This window comes from Nycticebus coucang, chromosome 6 (genome assembly GCF_027406575.1).
Source record: "Nycticebus coucang isolate mNycCou1 chromosome 6, mNycCou1.pri, whole genome shotgun sequence".
In the NCBI taxonomy this organism is placed as follows: Eukaryota; Metazoa; Chordata; class Mammalia; order Primates; family Lorisidae; genus Nycticebus; species Nycticebus coucang.
Genome location: NC_069785.1, coordinates 45110036 through 45133756, shown reverse-complemented (window position 1 = coordinate 45133756; position 23721 = coordinate 45110036). Strand labels below are relative to the sequence as shown.

The 23721-nt window shown below is 42.5% G+C and overlaps 1 protein-coding gene across 3 annotated transcripts in view; it reads right to left on the bottom strand.

Moving 5' to 3' along the window:
• TMEM62 (transmembrane protein 62) overlaps positions 1-11595 on the bottom strand; it is a 47397-nt gene extending 35802 nt beyond the window's left edge. For 2 of the 3 annotated variants that reach the window (XM_053595043.1, XM_053595044.1), the window contains exons 1-5: positions 11008-11595; positions 10581-10692; positions 9302-9439; positions 6082-6127; positions 1259-1400 (exon numbers count right to left, since the gene is read on the bottom strand). In XM_053595043.1, coding sequence (XP_053451018.1) covers positions 1259-1400; positions 6082-6127; positions 9302-9439; positions 10581-10692; positions 11008-11187 — 618 coding nt within the window. In that variant the 5' untranslated portion in view covers positions 11188-11595. Of the gene's footprint in view, positions 1-1258; positions 1401-6081; positions 6128-9301; positions 9440-10580; positions 10693-11007 lie in introns of those variants that run through there. The other variant, XM_053595045.1, reaches the window with a different exon arrangement.
• Positions 11596-23721: the final 12126 nt, after the last annotated feature.

Here is a 23721-nt window from a genome sequence, read left to right as displayed (position 1 = left end):
TGTTTTTTTTTTTGTAGAGACAGAGTTTCACTTTATTGCGCTCCGTAGAGTGCCGTGGCGTCACACAGCTCACAGCAACCTCCAACTCCTGGGCTTAGGCGATTCTCCTGCCTCAGCCTCCCGAGTAGCTGGGACTACAGGCGCCTGCCACAACACCCAGCTATTTTTTTGTTGCAGTTTGGCTGGGGCTGGGTTTGAACCCGCCACCCTCGGTATATGGAGCCAGTGCCCTGCTCACTGAGCCACAGGCGCCGCCCTTGTTTTTTTTTTTTTTAATAAGGAAAGGGCTACTATTGAAGTGGTTAAATTTCTTTTAAAATATTTTTGGCTACTCCAAAAATTAACATTGCATACCTGTATGCATTAATGTATACATGATCTACCTCTTTATAATTTAATAAAAAATAAGTAAATAAAAATAAAAATAAAATATTTTTGGCAAGGCTAAGTGGAAACTATTACTGGATTAAAACTGTTTAGAAAGTCACATCTGAGAACCTCTCATCATTTTTTGGTTCAACACATGCCAACTCACTAATGAGCACAGGCCTTGAGCAAAATATTTCTGCCTGTATGAAACAATGTAAAAGTGATAAGATCAAGTTCCTGGCCTCTTCAAGTATTTAATCTACTGGTGGTATGTAAGAGCAATATGGGATAACTCTAAACAAGAGTAGGATTTGCTAAGTTAGAACTAAGAGGTTCAGAGTTACTTGATGATTCAAAAGAGGTGGAAATCACATGCACAGAATGCTATCAAATGCATTGTTATGTTAGACATTTTTGTTATATTTTGTTTCCTATGTACCAAGTCTTTTGAGTTTGTTATGAGCTAGGCTGATGCCACAGCACTCCAGCCTGGGAGACAAAGTGAGACTCTATCTCCCCCTGCAACCTTTGCCAAAATAGACCACTAGTTATAATTGACAATTTGGGGGACTTAGGAATATACCATATAGTATACAAAGCTATATGCTCTGCACCTTGCAAAGTTCATGTACTTAGAATATACTTATTAAATGTTTACCGAATGAATATTAAGTGGGAGCTACTTCTTTCTCAGATTTTAGGTCAAGAACAGGGATAGCACTAATAGTGCTATAGTAGACAGTAACTTCTAGTCATACCTGTAACTAAGGAAAAATTTTCTAGAACATTTCTAGATACAAACTTGTTTACAAAGGACAACTTTAAGTGATCCACATATATTGAGAAAAAACAAAATAAGTAAGCTGCAAAAGTAAGATTTTTACCGTACCTTATCTAACATTCCAAAGAAATTATATGGTCTCTTAGGCCCTGGATTTAAGGTGGCATCCACACAGATGAAAGAGTAGTTGCCAAAGGGAGTACTGTGGAGATAATGGAAAGAGCCATCCCTGTGTACAGCGGAATACTTCCTGAAAAATACAAGACGGGAAAGTTGTAGTGTAATCATAAAAAGACAGAATGCATTTAAATTCCTTCCATAATAATTCCACACATGATTTTGCCTCCCTTTGAAAAGGAGATTCACTGATCTGACAGAAAAATATACTAAACTAGATCCACAGTGGATAAACTGATTAGAAGGAATTTTGAAGTTTTTCTCTTCAAAGACTCAGACAAACTAATTCATCAATAACCAAACACAAATTCACCAAGTTAAACAGAGAAGTAAGAAAATATTTTAGGCAGTCTATTAGCATTTAGAGTCTGGTGAAATGGTATTTATCAATCATTTAAAAATTTAGTAAGGCAAATATAGTCTAGCAAGAGGGAGGGGAGAGGAGGGAGAAGGGGGGAAGGAGAAGGAGAGGCGTTTAGGGGAAATCTCACCTAACGTGCACAATGTGACACTGTTTGGCTCCCTGGGAGAAGAGCTCAACTACAACTTGAACTTTACCTTGGAACTGAAAACAAAGTAACCTAAACATTTGTACCCTCATATTAATTAAAAAAAAAAAAAAAATTAGTGAGGGCCTACCAAGTACCTAGAAGAATTTTTGCTGTAGTGAGATACAAAAGGTGTTTTCTTCTTAAAACAGGACTATAGAGGGCTAATTCATCTTACAAAGATGAAGCCATTAACCCTCGGGGACTCTCTAACCCTCGGGGACTCTCCTGAAGCTTTGTTCAGGAACCCCCACCACCACCACCACCACCAAAAAAAGACGAAGCCATTAAGCCAGGAGAAAATTGTTAGACTAGGTCTGGGTTAGTAAATCTCTTTTAGTTTCCATAGAGATACTGATAACACACATCCAAAGTCCTAAAAATATATTGATAAAGTAATACTCTGTGAATAAAGTTCTCCCATCATAAATGTCAACAGTGTTCAGGTATCTATAAAACAATAGGGTGAAGAGCAAGGAAAAGGATGAATAATAGTGCAAAGTAGGCACTCATTAAGTATTTGTTGAATAGAGGGAAGTATAGATTATACTGGGGGCATACCTGTATTTTTCTTTCATTTTTTTTTTTTTTTTTTTTGGTTTTTGGCCGGGGCTAGGTTTGAACCCGCCACCTCCGGCATATGGGACCGGCGCCCTACTCCTTGAGCCACAGGTGCCGCCCAATACCTGTATTTTTCAAATGTCAGAAATTTATAAGAAAAGTTGGTATCACCTTTTATCAAAGTGTCTTACATGATGTTTTATATAAGAGCACATGTAAAAAAACACAAATAGACTTCTGAAACTTAATGTGCTATCAGGGAGCTATACTTAAACTACAATAGCCATCAAATATATGTGTATCGTAATCAAAGTAAAGATATTATCATAGACATTATAATACTCAAAAATTAGTCAAACCTAGTTTACACAAAGTCAATTAGTTCTAATGCTTCTCTTTTTAGTATTTTTAAAATTTTTATTTAAGGGATTTTTTTTCCAAACTAAATTTTTTACTTATGTTTCTTCTTGCTTAGTTTATTTTTAGTCATTCCTCAGGATCTTATGATCTCACATACATCATTTCTTTTCCTGCATTTTTTTTTTTTTTTTTGCAGTTTTTGGCCAGGGCTGGCTTTGAACCCGCCACATCCGGCATATGGGGCTGGCACCCTACTCCTTGAGCCGCAGGTACTGCCCTCTTTTCCTGCATTTTTTTGATACATTAAAACCCATCTGTCTAAAAATAAATCCAGGCTGGGCGTGGTAGCTCATGCCTGTATCCTAGAATTCTGGGAGGCCAAGGTGATGGATTGCTTGAGCTCAGGAGTTCAAGACCCACCTGAGCTAGAGCAAGACCCCGTCTCTACTAAAAAGAGAAAAACTAAGCCAGGTGTTGTGGTGGATGCCCGTAGTCCCAGCCACAGGGGAGGCCAAGGCAAAAGGATTACTTGAGCCCAAGAGTTTGAGGTTGCTGTGAGCTATAATGCCATGACATTCTAGCTTGGGGCAGCATAGTGAGACTCTGCCTTGAGAAATTAATTAATTAGTTAATGAATTAATTAAAAATAAATCCAACTGTTTGAAAGCAGAAGTTAAAATATATGAAGTTAATAACAAACATCGTTTGAATTCTTTAAAGTGACCACTCACTTTATTTTCCTAATAACCACTCAGCCCCCAAGTCCTATTGATTCTTCTGTGAATATATCCCTTAACTTTATTCCTACAATCATCATCAAAAATAAAAAGTTAATGGCTCGGCACTTGTAGCTCAGCGGCTAGGGTGCCAGCCACATACACTGGAGCTGACAGGTTCGAATCCAGCCTGGACCTGCCAAACAACAATGAGAACTACAACCAAAAATTAGCCGGGCGTTGTGCCTGTAGTCCCAGCTACTTGGGAGGCTGAGGCAAGAGAATCGCTTAAGCCCAAGAATTTGAGGTTGCTGTGAGCTGCGACATCACAGCACTCTACTGAGGGCGACACAGTGAGACTCTGTCTCAAAAAAAAAAAAATACAAAGTAGGGCGGCGCCTGTGGCTCAGCGAGTAGGGCGGGCCCCATATGCCGAGAGTGGCGGGTTCAAACCCAGCCCCGGCCAAACTGCAACAAAAAAATAGCCGGGCGTTGTGGCGGGCGCCTGTAGTCCCAGCTGCTGGGGAGGCTGAGGCAAGAGAATCACGTAAGCCCAAGAATAGAGGTTGCTGTGAGCCGGGTGACGCCATGGCACCCGAGGGTGGTACAGTGAGACTCTGTCTCTACAAGAAAAAAAAAGAAAAAAAAAAAACAAAGTTAATAGGAAGCAAAAGATCTTCATCTCTGTCCTTTTCCTTTCTCATATTAACAAAAGAGGACAACCTCCTCTTCCAAGTTATAGTATCTCTAATTACATAAATTCAGTTAGATCAATGGTTTCTGACCTATCATCTCCAAACTGACGACCATTCCCTTAACCAAGAACTTCATTCATATATGAATGTCTTCTCTTTATGTCAGGTCCCATCCATGTCATGGCTGGACTATTGTAGGACTCTCCTATTTGGTCCAAATAACTCCAGCCTCTTTTTCCCTTTTTTCCTTTTCATCCCTTTTTCTTTTATGTTGTAAGATTGTCTTTTATTTTTATTTATTTATTTATTTTGAGACAGAGCCTCAAGCTCTCGCCCTGGGTAGAGTGCCATGGCATCACAGCTTACAGCAACCTCCAACTCCTGGGCTCAAGCGATTCTCCTGCCTCTGCCTCCCAAGTAGCTGGGACTACAGGCATCTACCACAACAACCAGCTATTTTTTTGGTTGCAGCCATCGTTGTTTGGATTCAAACAATGCCAGGCCCGGGCTGGATTCGAACCCGCCAGCTCAGGTGTATGTGGTTGGCACCTTAGCTGCTTAAACCACAGGCACCGAGATTATCTTTTATAAAATACTCTTTTCATTATGTCACTTGTATCCTTAAGAGCCTATGATGGATTATGAACTATTACTGATCACATCTAAATTTCTGTGTTTGTTACTTAAAACTTCCATAAATGGGTCCAAAGCTACCTTAGCCAGTGTCATACCAGTCAGTGTGAACCTTTATTCTGGTGATACCAATTTCCTTATTGTCCCCCACTTTAGCTTTTAAAGCTGTGTTCATGATTATCCTTTAGCATAAATAACCTCAGTATATACTACTTCTTCAAATGCTACCTATCTTTTAAGACTAGACACACTTTTCACTTCTATTATATAATAAAGTCTTCTCTAAGTCCATCCCATGCTTATCTCTGCCTTTTCTGATTTCTCATAGTGATTATCATGTGCACCAAATAATCTAACATTTCATTAGCCATTCCTTCATGTTCCTTTCTAATTGTGTCCTAAACAATTCTTACTGTGCATCAAACAAACAAACAAACTTAAAGGGCGACGCCTGTGGCTCAGTGGGTAGGGCGCTGGCCCCATATACCAAGGGTGGCGGGTTTGAACCCGACCCTGACCTGCTATAACAGCGATGAGAATTGCAACAAAAAATAGCCGGGCCTTGTGGTGGGCGCCTGTAGTCCCAGCGACGCGTGAGGCTGAGGCAAGAGAATCGCTTATGCGCAAGAGTTAGAGGTTGCTATGAGCTGTAACGCCACGGCTCTCTACCAAAGGTGACAAAGTGAGACTCTGTCTCAAAAAAAAAACCAAACAAACTTAAAAATGTCTGTGTGGAAGGCCAGCAGTTTATGACCAGCCTGAGCAAGAGCAACACGGCAACAATAGATGTGCTTGGACACAGGGTTGCCACAAACTTTCAATTTGTAAAAAGCACATTACCTGTGAAGTACAATAAAATGAGACAGGCCTGCATGTGAAACAAAAAAAAGTAAAGGAAAGAAAAGTCTAAGAACTGAATCTGTCACACACACACACACACACACACACACACAAAATAGAAAGGCCCCTTTTCTAAATTACCAGTTTTTAATACAGTATAAGAATTTTATCTGTTAAAAAATGTTTTTAACTGGGCCCTATAGCTTATGCCTATAATCCCAGCATTTTGGGAGGCCAAGATGGGATGATTGCTTGAGCTCAGGAATTTGGGACCAGCCTGGGCATCATAATAAGACTCTATCTCTAAAAAGTATGTTTTCATTCAGTGTATTGACTACACCCTCCTTCTAACACAGATTGTACATACTGGTCTGTGGTTTGTCTTCTATTTATTACAGTACCTGTAATAATTCTTGATGCTGTCCAGACTTGGAATATTGTATGCATCTAATTAAAAAGAAAAAAATATTCATCTGCATTAAAAAGAAAATGCAAACACATTAATTAATAAGAAAAGACAGTTTTATAAAACCTTTTGTTCCACTCAAGGTAGAACAACAGTTTCATTTATCATCCAGCTAACAGTGGGAGGACCAGGGGTAGGACCCAGCCTGGACATCCTCCCATTATTCTCATAGGTTCCAGTTTCTTCCCCAACTTAGAGGAGCTTAGCCTGAGGAAAAGGTAGAACAAGCCCCTGGCCCTTGGGATGAAGCAGGGACCAAATGGCCCTGGCCCTACCCCAAACTCTTAAACCATCACCCCAGGGCTGTATCCCCTCTTAGGGTCAGGGTGACTAAACTCTAGGCTGCTTCAGCTCCAAGCAGGCTGGACTCCCAAGTTCTAGACTCCAGGCTGGCTGAACTCTGGGATGCTGATTCCAGGCACTAAGGAGGATGGACTTAGGTACCAGGCTCCAGGCTAAGCCAGAGGACTTCAGGACTGCAGCTGTCTTGCTACTAGGCTTCCATGGCAGTGAAGCCTTCTCAGGACAGGGGCCAGGGTTAGAGTTGGGAGTGGATTTGGAGAGATAGTCAACATTGGTAGAGTACAAGGCCCAGCGGAGAATCACCCAGAGCAGCAGCAGCAAAGAGCCTTGGAGGCAACTGGAGATGACAGGAATGAGGGTCCCCTGAGAGATGGTTCCTCCCATGAGAGGCACACCCTCAGCCCAACACAGACAGCAGAGCTGCCTCAATAGCAAGACCCATGTTGAGGTGGGACACTGGTATGACTGGCATTCCAAGGAGGTGATCCTGTCTGCACACTCAAGGATAACTGAGCAGTGATCCTGAACTAAGTAGGACCCAGTACATACCTGCAGGAGGCTCTAGAGCAGTAAATACTGAGAGATGACTAGGAGCCTGCAGGTAGGGGAGGGAATGCAGCAGGAAGCCAGCAGGGGCAACTTGGTACCCCTGCCATCCCTTCTCAGCAAGCCCTCTAGCTCAGCAGATCCTGAAGCCTCCACCAGCCTCCCTCTGCCACCTTTCTGTAACACTTTGAATGGTAGAGTACCAGTCCTTTAGGCTGATGCTTTTAAAAACCTGAAAGCTGGGCGGCGCCTGTGGCTCAAAGGGGTAGGGCGCCAGTCCCATATGCAGGAGGTGGTGGGTTCAAACCCATCCCTGGCTAAAAACTGCAAAAAAAAAAAACAAAAAACTTGAAAGCTTAACAGAAATCAGATTATCTGAAAACTTATTTAAGGCATCTACTATACTACAGAATAATAGGTACTTTGAATTATATACTATTCAGAATGAATCAACTTGAAGTTAGAAAATTGGACTTTTGTTGTAGCTGCTGTTTTAATCATGTAATTCCAGAAGTCATCAAGAAATGCCTGTTGTATGAATCAAAAAGTAGCCAAATGATAGCCAGGCGTTGTGGCGGGCGCCTGTAGTCCCAGCTGCTCGGGAGGCTGAGGCAAGAGAATCGCGTAAGCCCAAGAATAGAGGTTGCTGTGAGCCGTGTGATGCCACGGCACTCTACCTGAGGGCGGTACAGTGAGACTCTGTCTCTACAAAAAAAAAAAAAAAAGTAGCCAAATGAAGTGCTTAACTGATAAGAAACTCAACCTTTATAAAACAAATCTGTTACCACTGTTCTTTTGGAGAAGTGTTCATTCCCAGCACTCTGGGAGACTGAGGTGGGTGGACTGCCTGAGCTCACAAGTTTGAGACTGGCCTGAGGTTGAGAGAGACTCTGTCTCTAAAAATAGCCAGGCATTGTGGCAGGCACCTATAGTCCCAGCCACTTAGGAGGCTGAGGCAAGAGAATCGCTTGAGCCCAGAAGTCTGAGGTTGCTGTGAGCTGTGACGTGATGCCATAGCACTTACCAGGGGCAACAAGTGAGACTCTGTCTCTAAATAAATAAATAAAATAAAAAAGGGAAGGAACGATTCATTTCTCTGACCATGTCTAATGGAGATTTGTCATTGAAAATTCTTTTTTTTTTTAGAGACAGAGTCTCACTTTGTTGCCCTTGGTAAAGTGCTGTTGCATCACAGCTCACAGCAACTTCCAGCTCTTGGCTTAGGTGATTCTCTTGCCTCAGCCTCGTGAGTAGCTGGGACTACAGGTGCCAGCCACAATGCCCGGCTATTTTTTTTTTTTTTTTTTTTGCAGTTTGGCTGGGGCTAGGTTCAAACCCACAAGGCCTGGCTATTTTTTTTTTTTTTTTTTTTTGCAGTTTGGCTGGGGCTGGGTTCAAACCCACCACCCTTGGTATATGGGGCCAGAGCCCTACTCACTAAGCCACAGGTGCTGCCCTATCATTTAAAATTCTTTAAACTTATATATAGTAAAATTCATTCTTTGTGATGTAGAGTTCTATTAATTTTGACAAATACATAGTCATGTATCTACCACCACAATAGAAATATAGACTGTTCCATCACCTCCAAAAATCCCATGTTGCTTCTTTGTAGTAGTCAGTAGTCAGTCTCATCTCATATCCCCAACCTGTGACAACTATAATCTGTTTTGCCTTTTCCTGACTATCACATTAATGGAATTATACAGTATACAGAGCTTATGGAGTTATGGGTTTAGCTTCTTTCACTTAGCAAAATCTAGATTTTTAAAAACATCTGCCTGCTTGACTTTTGCTAGAAGCTTTTTTATTCCATTTAAAGAAAGTACCATACTTGGGTGGCGCTTGTGGGTAGGGCGCCAGCCCCATATACCGAGGGTGGTGGGTTCAAAACGGTCCTGGCCAAACTGCAACAAAAAAATAGATGGGCATTGTGGTGGGCGGCTGTAGTCACAGCTACTCAGGGGGCTGAGGAAAGAGAATTGCCTAAGCCCAGGAGTTGGAGGTTGCTGTGAGCTGTGATGCTACAGCACTCTACTGAGAGCGATAAAGTAAAACCCTGTCTCTAAAAAAAAAAATTAAAAAAAATATATAAAGTACTATACCAAATGTCATTCCAAAGGCTAAGAGTGACATCTGAAGTTTTAAAATAACATTATATTGTATTTCAGAGCTATGGCCTTTAGTATATCTAAACATAGGTTACAATGTCCCATTTTATAATTTTATAATCTAAATTGGAAAATCTAAATTCCTGAAGGAAAAAAAAAATCTAATCCTTATCATATTTGGGTCTTTACTCTTACCATGATTTCCTTTGATATCCAGCCACTTGGTTTTTTCCAAGACTCTGGTCTTCTTCAGAATACTCTGGTAAGTTTGCCATTCTACCTCATGCTGCCTGGATCCCCACTGTTCCTTTGTTTTGGCATCTGTCAGGTCTCCTGCAGGTTTACATGAGAACTGAATCACAATGCAAAATAAACTCCAGGGAGTTCAGATTTCTTAGATAAGCACATTGAAAGAACAAAGATACTGAAAGTATTCAATGTGTAAGGATAATCACTTATAAGTCCATCTAAGCCCAAAGCAAGCCAGGTAAACTAACAAGATTTTCTCAGCAAGGGTTGTGTTTCTTCTAAGGTTAGCAACTGCCTATTTAACCTCCGGCATTAGAAACGGGTTGTGGGGGGGGGGGGAGGGGATCTTTAAAGAGAACAATACAAAATCCTTCAGTAGACTGTGATAAAATGAAAACTTTAGAAGAAATTCCAACACTCTGGGCAGGTGCCTAATATCTACTGTAATCATATTTTCCAACCCCCAAATCAGGATATATGATTTGATCAAGTATTATTTTTATAGCAAGAACCAATCAGGCAGGTGCAATATGAACAACAAAATATCAAAATTTATAGGAAATGAAACAGAACACTTGAAATGGGGATTCACCCATTAAATGAGGACTGCTACCCCATCACATTGGCAGAGGTGTTTCAGTAAGGGAATGGGACATGAATCTCCCAGTAAACAAGATAGATTATCCTTTAGCTGCTCTTCCCTACTACAGCTTTGAGAGCAAATTGTTAGGGGTCTTAAGAGTCTAGGAAACCTAAGTCATAAAAAATATCAATTAATGAAGAAAAAGTTCTCTGAGTCGCTGGAAGCCTCAAGAAACTGAAAGTACATATAAGATTAACTAGTAAAGAAAATGGAAACATTAGCAAAAGAAGAGAATTTTTGATTCATGGTTACAGGACTTTCCCTAATTCTCTCAAATCCAGACCTGCAACAACAAAAAACAGATACAAATACATCAGACAACACACTGATGTGACAGTCACGAGTCTCGCTTCTAATGCTTTGACAAAACCCTACTATGGCAAGTCATTTTGCCTGGATCTTGATTCAGTTATCCACAAACAAAGAATATTACAATGTCTCATCTCCTCTACCTTACAGGGCTCACCTGGGGCTGTAGCTATCCTGTTCCCAACGTGCCCCAAATTAAAAGCTGCAGCCCTGGCTAGCATCCTACCATCAAGACCACAGAACACCACCACAAGCACGACAATCCAACCCTACCTGTTGCTAGGACGAGAGCTGGTTGAATGGTGTCAATAGTTTCAGAACAGAACTTCTCTAAGTCTACCGCTCTGCCTGGATCTCGAAACCTGCTCAGGTGAATGTCGGATATCTGCCGAAAGCAGGTATTGAACAGAGAGATCTGAGTCAGAAAAAGGCAGCATGGGCAGAGAAGGCCCAGCGGCTCTCTGAGGCGGAAGGAAAAGGCAAAGATGCAGTGCATGAAGGTCCCTTGACACCCTCACCCGGGAAGAACCGAGCCCAGGCCAGCAAAAGACAGACCCTCGCATTACAACCTGACTGAGGCCCCCAGAATGGAGCATGGGGCCCAAACAGGCGCCTGTCGCTCCCCAGCAGAAACCGCCGAGGTCGCCCCGCACCGAGCCCGCTCTGCGCCCGCCCCCCGCCGGGCTTCCCACCGGATCACCTGCAGGCCCCAGAAGATGTTGCTGGCTCCGGAGCCGGGCGCGGGGTGAGGCCGCGGGTGGGGCGCGGGCTGGGACAGCGGGGAGGGCTGATCGGCCAGGCCGTAGTGTTCCAAGAGCATCGCCGCCAGCGCAGCCGCCGCCAAGCCCGCGACCACCCTCAGGGCCAGCGCTGCAGCCATCCCGCCAGCCCGCCGGGGTGCGGCTCTGGCTGGTCCGGGGACGCACTGCGGGGCGCTCCGGGAGCCGCTCTGCCCGCACTTCCGGACTCTATACTCGCCGGGCGGGCCTCGAAGCCTGCGGTTCTGCCCTCGGCGGCCGCCGCCGGGCACCTGCCGCCTTCTGGTCGCCCGCGTCTCTGGGCTCGGTTTGGAAATGTGATGCGGGCAAAGAAGAGGAAACCGAGTCCCTCCACGCCAGTGACGGTTGCGGAGTGGTGACCGGGAAGGAGCCAGGGACCTGTATCCGGGAGGCGGAGACTAGAGTCCTGGCTGCGAGGTCAGTCATTCCTGACCTCGGTGGGGCGGAAAGCAGAGGCTCTAATGCCGTCCGTGCGGAGTCTGCAGGGTTGTTGGGGAAGGAAGGAAGGAAGGAAGACTGGTACAGAGGAAGACTGGTACAGATGAGGACGCCTTTTAAATTGCCTTACGAATGTGTCGGTGGCTTTCTCAGGCCCCTTCTGATTATTAACGTGCATGGGTTTTCTGTAGATATGATTCGCATGTTTTGTGAAAGTTGTTATTTACTTAACCTGATTTCATAATATTGCAACACAGTAGTATATCATTCATTTAATAAGTATTAAATACTTTTATGGGCTAGGCACGGGGGAGAATTAGATTCAGCCTGGCCTTAATTTATCTAAACATTCCCTTATTGTTGAATTTTTGGATTATTATGTGTTGCTGTTCTGAATAAACATTTTTATACAAATAATTCTTTTTAAAAAAATCACTTCATGTTCTTTCCTTGGGATATGTCCCCATTATTGGATTTATGCCAATTTCAATTTATTAAATACTCTTTGAGTACCTTTAGATTGCAAGACATTGATCTAAACAGAAAATATAAAAAACATAAAGGTAAGTAGATAAAGAGTCAGGGTTTATTATCTTAGAAGCTCACGTAGGAGAAATACACAGACAATTTTAATCTCTTGCCACAAGAGACAACCAAATATAAAAGGCTGGGAGAAAGTTAATACTGGGAGATCTCATCCCTTGGGAGAGAATCAAGGAAAGTTTAGTTATGGAGGTGATATACAAAAGGAAGAGTAGTATTTCTGACTGGCAGAGATTGAGATTAGGGTGGGCCGAAGCACTTTCCACCAAGTGCTAACAACATGAACCAAAGCAGTAAGGTGAGAAAATGCAGCATGTATTGCTAGGACATTGAGTATTTCAGTTTGGCTGGCCTTGGGCTATGCCTGTGTTGGCATAGGTAGGAAAGTAGACATGAGCAAAGAAGGCAGTGTTGAACAAAGGAGAATAAGGAAATATAACAATAGCAAGATAAGGTAACCACAAATGTCATAGAATGTCAGGTAAACAGGAAAGTGAGACGTGAGTAGAAGACATATAAAAACAAACAATGTAAACAGATGAGATGCTGAGTTAAGAGAACATACTGTAACAAGATAAGGATAACCACAATTGTCACAAGAAACTTAACAGAAACAACATAGGGCACACTGTAGGACATTATAGCTCTTACCCCAGTGGGCTTTGGGCATTAGGACATATCCAGGCCTGATCATATCACATGACAAATTCCTCCACCCAAGGGCAAGAAAGAGACAACATTCCCAAGGAAAAAGGAAGAAGAGACAACATCACAAAAGAGGGGAAAGAAAAGGGCCACTGTCCGCTGGGTCATGTGCCTGCTCCTACCCCTTTTGGAGTGTACTGTTGCTTTTCAACTGCTTACACAAATTAGGGTGTTCGTCACTGGCAGGGAGACAAGAATGGAGGTGTTCCTGGTGGGACTGCAAACTAGTACAACCTTTCTGGAAGGAAGTATGGAGAAACCTCAAAGCACTCAACCTAGACCTCCCATTTGATCCTGCAATCCCATTACTGGGCATCTACCCAGAAGGAAAAAAATCCTTTTATCATAAGGACACTTGTACTAGACTGTTTATTGCAGCTCAATTTACAATCGCCAAAATGTGGAAACAGCCTAAATGCCCACCAACCCAGGAATGGATTAACAAGCTGTGGTATATGTATACCATGGAATACTATTCAGCCATTAAAAACAATGGAGACTTTACATCCTTTGTATTAACCTGGATGGAAGTGGAAGACATTATTCTTAGTAAAGCATCACAAGAATGGAGAAGCATGAATCCTATGTACTCAATCTTGATATGAGGACAATTAATGACAATTAAGGTTATGGGGGGGAAGCAGAAAGAGAGAGGGAGGGAGTGGGGTGGGGCCTTAGTGTGTGTCACACTTTATGGGGGCAAGACATGATTGCAAGAGGGACTTTACCTAACAATTGCAATCAGTGTAACTGGCTTATTGTACCCTCAATGAATCCCCAACAATAAAAAAAAAAATAAAATAAATTGCAGGCAAAAAAAAAAAAAAAAAAAAAAAAAAGAATGGAGGTGTTCCCATCAACCACCTATAACTGCTAGAAGAATAGTGGTAATTAGACCCATGGCTTGAAACACTTTGTGGAAGGCCTCTATCAATGACAAGCATGAAGACAGCTGAGTTCTGCTTTGGCAAAATGGATCTGGCAACAGCATAGGGAACTGACTGCCCAGAGGAGAGATGTTAGAATCCTTTGGAGGGAGACTGCAATAATCCAGGTAGTAGGTAATCACAAAGATCTGAAAAAGGAAGATGGGAGAGTGTGACATTAAGATTAAAAAGGAAGAATCAAATGTAAAAGAATTTGGAAAGACAGAAACTACAGAACTTGACAGCTGATTGGGTATTCAAGGGAGGAAAAAAAAAAACTTAAAAAGACAGTGCCAAGGGGTGGCGCCTGTGGCTCAGTGGGTGGCACTAACCCAGTCTAGCCAGATAAAACAGCAGTGGCAATTGCAACAAAAAATAGCCGGGCGTTGTGGCAGGAGCCTGTAGTCCCAGCTACTTGGGAGGCTGAGGCAAGAGAATCGCTTAAGCCCAAGAGTCAGCACTCTACCCAGGGCGACATAGTGAGACTGTCTCAAAAGAAAAAAAAAGATAGTGCCAAATTTGGAACCCTATTGAGTGTTGTCCATAAATAAAATTTTTGGTTTGGTTCTGATTTTGTCTAACACTTTACCACTAGAAAACATCTGGATGGATATTTTGAAAACAAATTTGGAAGATATGCTTGAGATGATCTGATTTAAAACACAGGCAATGTGGCATATGTAAAAGGCATTTGGAAAGACCTTGGAGAAACCTCAAAGACTGAGGAAATTTTCCAGAAATGGGGTACAAGTGGAACAGCCACACTATTAAGGCATCTTGAACATAGAAATGTGGTTTAAAGTAACAAAGGTCAGCAGTCTGAATTTTAGACACTGACTGAACTCTTAAGATATCAAGGGATGACTATGCTTAATGCCCCTGTACACTTAAAATATGTACTTAAAATATATATAATGTACACTTTAAAATGGTTAAGATGGTAAATTTGTAATGTATATTTCCCATATTTGATTTATTTAGAGATAGAGTTTCACTCTGTCGCCCTGATTAGAGTGCCCTGGAGTCATCATAGCTCACAACAACTTCAAACTCTTGGGCTCAAGTGATCCCCTTGCCTCACCTCCCCACCCAGTAGCTGGGACTACAGGTGCCTGCCATGATGCCCAGCTAGCTTTTCTATCTTTAATAGAGAAAGGGTCTCCCTATAGTTCAGGCTGGTCTGGAACTCTGAGTTCAAGGGATCCACCTGCCTTGGCCTCCCAGAGTACTGGGATTACAGGAATGAACCACCACACTCAGCCACCCACAATTTTTTACTTAAAAATACAAGGAGCTTGATCATATGTCACTATTAGAATGATCACCATCTGTAAGTTATTTTATGGTTGAATAAAAGAGAAAATGACTATGTAGCCAGTATGGACTGAGCCAATCAAGACAAGTTTGGATAATATCAAATCTATTCTTGGGTGGCGCCTGTGACTCATAGGAGTAGGGTGCCAGCCCCATATGCCGGAGGTGGTGGGTTCAAACCGCCAAAAACTGGAAAAAAACCAAAACATTCTTTATGTCTTGTTTATTTATTTATTTACTTAGCGTCTCAAGCTGTTGCCTTGGGTAGAGTGCTGTCGCATCATAGCTCACAGCAACTTCCAACTCTTGGGCTCAAGTGATCCTTTTGCCTCAGTTTTTCTACTTTTTAGTAGAGACAGCGTCTCACTCTTGCTATGGTTGGTCTCAAACCCATGAGCTCAAGCAATCCACCTCAGCCTCTCCGAGTGCTAGGATTATAGGTGTGAGCCACAGGGCCCAGCCTATGTCTACTTTAAATGTATAGAACAGATGAAGAAACAATCATAAAGGCTGTCAGCTTTCCTATTCCTGTGATACAAATGCTACTCTGCTACTTCTGCAATGAGGCATGAATCCACAAGCCTTAAAAATAAATGCAAAGGACTAACTCCCTCATCAAAAATTAGCAAAAGCAGTAAACTCAGCAATAAAAACTAAAAATTACCACAAAAATTCATGGTCTTATTAATTCTTGGTCTTACTCTTGGTAATACTAAAAAACTAAAATTCCTTTAATATTTAAAATTTAGCCTTTTTTAAAAGCTGTTGGTAGATTTACTGGTGTTCATTTTACTGTTATGCTTTACATGTTAGTGTAATCTTTAGTACTTAAATATTTGGTACAAAATTCTAGAAAAAATTAACCAAAAATATAGTAAGTGTATATTCTGTTGCCTTCACTAAAATATGAAGAATATTAAAACATGCATTCTCGGTAGCACCCGTAGCTCAGTCAGCAAGGGTGCTGGCCACATACACCTAGGGTGGTGGGTTCGAACCCAGCCTGGGTCTGCTAGGCAACTATGACAACTGCAGTCAAAAAATGGCCAGGCATTGTGGCAGGCACCTGTAGTCCTAACTACTTTGGAGGCTGAGGCAGGAGAATCGCTTGGGCCTGGGAGTTTGAGGTTGCTGTGAGCTGGGATGCCATAGCACTCTACCCAGGGCGACAGCTAAAATGCATTCTCTTTGACCTGTTATTTTTACTCACAGTAACTTCTCTTAAGGAAAAATATGGATGTGTACACAGATTTATCAATGAGTTTGTTTATTAAAGCAGAGTTTATAATAGAAGAAAAATAGGAACAAACTACAGTAAATGTTCCATAATTGGAGTTTTTTTGTGTTTTTTTGTTTGTTTATTTGTTTTGTTTTTTTGAGAAAGAGCCTCAAGCTGTCGCCCTGGGTAGAGTGCGATGGTATCACAGCTCATAGCAACCTCCAACTCCTGGGCTCAAGCGATTCTCCTGCTTCAGCCTCCCAAGTAGCTGGGACTACAGGCAACCCGCCACAATGCCTGGCTATTTTTGGTTACAGCCATCATTGTTGTTTGGCGGGTCCAGTCTGGATTTGAACCCCCCAGCTCAGGTGTATGTGGCTGGCGCCTTAGCCACTTGAGCCACAGGCGCTCAGGTGTATGTGGCTGGCGCCTTAGCCACTTGAGCCACAGGCGCCGAGCCCACAATTGGAGTTTTAAATATAAAATGGTACACCTATAGAAGGATTTAAACATGTTTTTTCACCTGTGGCAATACTGCAGGATTCAAGTTGATGCCATTTAAAAATCATACTCAAGGGCTTCTCAATATCTACATTTCCACAGACCAAGGATTAAGCAAAATGAAAAACTAAAGTTAAAAAGGATATGCCACGCACTAGTGAGATAATCTAGGAACTCTAGTCAATGCACGAGGCAAGTAAAAAGCTAGGGATTATTACCCATGCAAATTAAAGAATTATAGGAAAGTGAAGTATAATTTCACTAGACTACTAAAAACAGCTGACAACTTTTACAGATTAAAAACCTTTAGTACTGGGCGGCGCCTGTGGCTCAGTCGGTAAGGCGCCGGCCCCATATACCGAGGGTGGCGGGTTCAAACCCGGCCCTGGCTGAACTGCAACCAAAAAATAGCTGGGCGTTGTGGCGGGCACCTGTAGTCCCAGCTACTCGGGAGGCTGAGGCAAGAGAATCGCTTAAGCCCAGGAGGTGGAGGTTGCTGTGAGCTGTGTGAGGCCACGGCACTCTACCGAGGGCCATAAAGTGAGACTCTGTCTCTACAAAAAAAAAAAAAAAAACCTTTAGTACTGGGCGGTGCCTGTGGCTCAAAGGAGTAGGGCGCCGGCTGGAGGTGGTGAGTTCAAACCCAGCCCCAGCCAAAAACTGCAAAGAAAAAAAACCCTTCAGTACTAAATGCTTAATATATTTTATATATGCAGAGGGTACCAAAAAATGTATACACATTTTAGGAAAGGAAAAAAGTGTATTAAAATTGTAATACTCAAGTCACATTTTACTTCTGCAATTGTAAGAGTTAAGAGATACAAGATAACAAACGTTATAGGTATATATTATTAGAATTTTAGTCCGTGTTTGTTTCCCTTCTGATAATGTGTATGCATTTTTTGCACTCAATTAGTTTTACCTTTATATTTGTCCAAGTCTCATCTGCACATCATTTATTCTCTGTTTTCTCAACTTTCTGAAGTAGTCTTTAAACACACACACGCTACAGCCCACATAAATAATCTAAGACAAATTTATCTTACCCAAGAATTTGGGACCTGGCCATGATTCTCTTTGAGAAAGTTCAAGTCCTGACAGTCTATAATGCAGAGCCAGGAAATGTTCCTCGTTAAATAGAGGTAGATACTGGGCTCTGGACAGCATGACCTGCTTACTAAGACCTCGGGAGTTCCAGCTGGAAAAAGTGTTTCGCTTCTCCCGGGGCAAGCGCTTTTTAGCAAAGCCCCAGAGCGCCAGCATGTTCCCGGAGCGGGGCGGAGTATCCGAGTGAACCCCGCCCTCGCCGCCGGCCACGCCCCTCCGTATTCCCGGGCGGTGCGGTTCCGATACGCGCCGTAAAAACGCGGTCCGGTTTTCTCTCCTGTTATTCTCATAACACCCATGATACAACCATATTCCCTGAATTGGGATGTGAGGAGCCGGTGCTGATGAGCTGGAGTTCGAGGAACGGGATCCTAGGATGGTGGCTGGGGTTGGGGTGGTTCTGAGCTGCCAGGAAAAGGAGACGCGGAGTCTAAAGTTAAAGCACCACAAACCAAAAACTAGAATGATTTGTGTTTGCACATTAATGCTTAGGGCAGAGAGTGGGATGTGAGTGGGGGCAGAGAGCAGAGCCAGGTACAGGGAGAAGACCGCGGAATTGGGTAATACTCAGTAGAGGCTGGACTTCTTCGTACCGTCTCTATCCAGGTGATCTGCCTAAGTGACAGCCCTCTTCACCCAGCCAGGCACCCTGGAGGCTCGTGAAAAAATGCCCGAGCTCTCCTCTCCGCAGCACTGTCCTTGGGATTAGCATCTCTTGTAGGGAAACTAGTGGCTCTATTTTCTAATATTTTTGTTTTGCTCAAAAACAAACACATTAGTTTAAGGGTCCATTTCAATAAATTTACCGCTAAAAAAAATGTTTGCGACAAAAAAAGCTGTCTCAAGCGTTCCCCATTTACACTTTCCAGAGGAGTCTTTTCAATGCCGGAGTTCACTCTTTTCTTGCTTGACTTTCATATGTCCCTTGACCTGCCAAGCTATGGGCTTTCAGAATCAAAAGGTATCTACTGGGCGGCGCCTGTGGCTCAAAGGGGTTGGGGGCCGGCCCCATATGCCAGAGGTGGCGGGTTCAAGCCCAGCCCCGGCCAGAAAACTGCAAAAAAAAAAAAAAAGAAAGAAAGAAAAGGGGGGGTATCTACTTACTCCCACAAAGAAATACAGAGAACTAGCCTCTTTCACAGCCACAAAAAATACTGTAAGGAGTATCTTCATTCATCCTCCCAGACCCCATCCTTTCAAAATAGTTGTGTTCCCTTAGTGTGATAGAGTTGACCTTAGAATGACATGACTGTAATTTCTGTTTAGAGTAGATTGAATTCTACTCTGAGTTCTGATTGTATAGCTAAATAATAATCATATTATAGAAAAAGGGGTAAGCAAACTTTTTCTGTAAAGGGCCAGATAATTTGTGTTTTAGGCTTTATGGGCCATCTGGTCCCTCTTACAAGTATTCAGTTCTTTATTGTACGGAGAGAGCAGTGATAGTAGTATTCCAATAAAACTTGATTTATGGACATTGAAATTTGAATTTCAAGTAACTTTTTTTTTGGTGGGGAGAAGCTGGTTATTATAGGTTCTGGTACAAAGTAGTTACTAGGATTAAGCTATGTCACTCAGCTTAAATAGTTTTGCTGGCTTTTCATCAATGTGACAAAAAGAGTGCCATGGTGACAGCCTAGCTCACAGCAATCTCAAACTCCTGGGTTCAAGCCATCCTCCTGCCTCAGTCTTCTGAGTAGATGAGACTACAGGTGCACCCCACAACACTGGGTAGTTTTTCTATTTTTGGTAGAAATGGGGTAGCCCTCTTGCTCAGTCTGGTCTTGAACTCCTGAGCTTAAGCAATCCTCCTGCCTCGACCTTCCAGAGTGCTAGAATTACAGGTTTGAGCCACAGAGCCTGGCTTTCAAATAACTTTCACATGTCACAAAATATTGTTTTGATTTTTTCCCAACTGTTTTAAAATGTAAAAACTGTTCCTAGCTCAGAGAATTCCAAAAACAATAGTTAGGAAAGTGTGTCAACACCTAGTATAAGTTATTAGCAGGTTATTACCTAAAATCCCTTTATGATATCAAATTATTGTGAACAACTGCTAGGCAAAAAAACAAAAGGCTTATTTTATTACTTGGAGATAATTATATTCAAAGATAAGTTATTTTGAACTTCAAAACATAAAATTGAGGGCAGCACCTGTGGCTCAAAGGAGTAGGGGGCCAGCCCCATATGCCAGAGGTGGCGGGTTCAAACCCAGCCCCAACCAAAAACAAACAAACAACAAAAAAAAAACCCAAACATAAAATTGATATCTGAGCAGTATTTTGGGATCCATTAGTCAAACATTACTAGAATCACTAAGGAAAAACCTAGAGTGAACATAAAAGAAAAATAAAATAGCCCACCCTTCCTTTCTTTCTTCTTCCCTCCCCCCTTCCTCTCTTTCTCTTTTTTAAAGATAGTCTTGCTCACAGGCAGCGCCTTTGGCTCAATGAGTAGGATGCTGGCCCCTTATACCACAGGTAGCGGGTTCGAACCCAGCCCTGCCCAAATTGTAACAAAAAAAATAGCCAGGCATGGTGGTGGGCGCCTATAGTTCCAGCTACTCAGAAGACTGAGGCAAGAGAATTGCTTAAGCCCAGGAGCTGGAGGTTGCTGTGAGCTGTGATGTCACAGCACTCCACAGAGGGCAACAAAGTGAGACTGTGCCTCTAAAAAAAAAAAATAGATAGTCTTGATCTGCCCCCACCCCACTGCGTTTCCCATGGGCTAGAGTACAATAGCATGATCATAGCTTATTGCAAACTCCAGTACCTGGACTCAGCCATCCTCCTGTCTCAGCTTCTTGAGTAGCTCAGATTATAGGCGTGAACCACCATGACCAGCTACTTTTTTTATTTTTGGTAGAGATAGGGTCTCACTATGTTGCACAAGCTGGTCTTGTACTCCAGGCCTCAAGCAACCCTCCCCCCTTGGCCTCCCAAAGTGCTAGGATTGCTAGCTGGCATGAGCCATTGAACCCACCCTTAACACTTTATTCTTTTTTTTTTTTGAGACAGAATCTCACTGTGTTGCCCTCATTATAGTGCTGTGGCATCACAGCTCACAGTAACCTCCAACTCTTGGGCCTTAAGCGATTCTCTTGCCTCAGCCTCCGAAGTAGCTGGGACTACAGGCACCCACCACAACGCCCGGCTATTTTTTGTTGCAGTTGTCATCATTTACCTGGCCAGGACTGGGTTCAAACCCACCAGCCTTGGTGTATGTGACTGGCGCCCTAACCACTGTGCTATGAGCGCTGAGTGTTGCATGATCGGACACGCGAACGAACAGCAGCTTTGCTGTGGGTGTAAACTCGCTTCTGTAATTATTAAGTCAAGAAACAGACTACATAAGATGAGATGGCATGTAGCAAAAAAATCTTTATTCAGGGTTTTGATTTTATACTTTTCTAGTCACGTACACACTTAATCTATCATCTGTGAGTTTCATCATTATCTTATTTTACCTATCCAAAATTAACTTGAAAGGAAATATTTTGTTATCGTATCAATACAATCACTTTTGTAGTAAACCTCTTCTTCTAAACCCTGACTAATTTCTGAGCAGGTATCTAAATAAAGATCACAAAGAAGAAAGTAGCCACAGGGGAACAGAGTTAATGGAAGAATATCTTCAAGCATTCACTCAGTTTACTCAGTATGAAGTAATGACTGTGTCTTTCCCTCAGGGCAGAGTACTTATAGACCTCTGACAATAAGTTGTTAACATATGTCAACCCTCTGGCCTGTATCTCTGAGGAAGGGTAGCATGCCCTTTGATCTCAGGCTTCACGGGGTGCACAGCTTCAGAGAAATGGCTTACGGAATGTTTAACTCCAGGGAAGCCAACTCTGTGTGTGTCCCAGGGGGGCCCAGGTCCCTTAAGCCTCTGGAAGAAAAGCAAGTCATTTTAAACTCACACTGAGTTCACTTTGTGTGCTTGACGTGGGATATGTTTATTTCTAAATATTATCCTACACTGAGCCTTTTTTTTTTTTTTTTTTTGAGACAAAGTCTCACTCAGTCACCCTGGGGTTGAGTGCCATGGCATCATAGCTCACAGCAACCTCAAACTCTTGGACTCAAGTGATCCTGTTGCCTCAGCCTCTGGAGTAGCTGGGACTGCAGTTGCCCACCACAATGCCTGTTTTTATTTATTTATTTATTTATTTTTAGAGACAGGATCTTGCTGTTGCTTAGGCTGGTCTGGAACTCCTGAGCTCGGGCAATCCACCTGCCTCAGCCTCCCACAGTGTTAGGATTATAGGCGCAAGCCACCACACCAATATAACACTTTATGCTTTTTTTTTTTTTTTTTTTTTTTTTGGCTGGGACTAGGTTTGAACCCGCCACCTCCAGTATACAGGGCCAGCACCCTACTCCTTTGAGCCACAGGCACCACCCTAACACTTTATTCTTAATAATTCCTGAAATTTTTACTATAAACCACCAATACAAATATGAAAAAACCCATGCACACATCACCTTGATTTATGTTAATAAAATGAGATAAGAACATTATAATTCAAAACTAATTATCTTTAATTTTGAAGCATTTTTAATGTTTTGGGTTCCCCTCAAATTTAAATGTTAAGATCCTAAGCCCCAAAGTAATGATATTAGGAGGTGAGCAGTTGGGAGGTGATTAGGCCATGAGGGCACAGCCCTCATGAATGAGATTAGTGTTTTAAAAGAGATCACAGAAATCTGCCTTGCCCCTTCCACCATGTAAAAACAGAGCTAGCCAGTGCTGAGCCAGAAAGCAGGCCCTCACCAGACACTGCATCTTCCTTGAACTTGGGACTTCCCAGTCTTTAGAACTGTGAGAAATAAATTTCTGAATTTCTGTTGTTTATAAGTTACTCAGTTTATGGCATTTTGTTATAGCAGCCCAAATAGTTGAGTTCTTGGGAAAGTGGATGCCAGGGAAAAGGTTATACAGTTGACCCTTGGAAAACACAGGTTTGAATTGCAAGGGTCCATTTGTATGCACAGATTTTTTTCTAACCAAATCCAGATCAAAAATACAGTATTCACAGGAAACCTCAGTATAGAGAGGGCCAACTTCTGTATGTTATATTTGGGTTCTGCAGGGCCAACCGTGGGCTTGAGTATGCATGGGTTTTGGCATAACAGAGGAGAGCATTCTGGAACCAATCTCCCAAGTATATTGAGGAAGACTGTATTAAGTGACATGGCATATAATATAATATCCCTGCTTTATGGTTATTATAGGTTCTGGTACAAAATAGTTCCTAGGATTAAACTGTGTCATTCAGCTTAGTTTTGGTGGCTTTTCATTAATGTGACAAAAAGTGTGTGTCTGTGAATTTATGACATGAACACAGTCATTTGCATAAATTCACCCAATTGTGTCTTGCCTTTTTTCTGAGACAGAGTCTCAACCTGTCACCCTGGGTAGAGTGCTATGGTGTCATAGCTCACAGCAACCTCTAACTCTTGGGCTTAAGCTATTCTCTTGCCTCAGCCTCCAAAGTAGCAGGGACTACAGGCTCCCACCACAACACCTGGCTATTTTTTTTTTTTTTAGCGTTGTTGCAGTTGTTGGTTTAACTGGCCCGGGCTGGGTTCAAACCCACCAGCCTCCGTGTATGTGGCCGGTGCCCTACCCACGGAGCTACAGTTGCCAGCTAGCATCTTGCCTTTTTTTATACCCTCTGAAATTAATGAATATCATGTTTCTTTGATCTTCCTCACATTGTGAGTTTATCTTCTCTATTTGCACTCATTTTCTTTCCCCCCTTCTCCCTTCAGTCTCTTCTGCTCATTTTTCTTCTACTTACTTTGTCTCATGCATGGTAGGGCAAAAGACTCTTCTATTAATATATCTCAATTGCACTTGCCCTCCCACAGAAATCACCG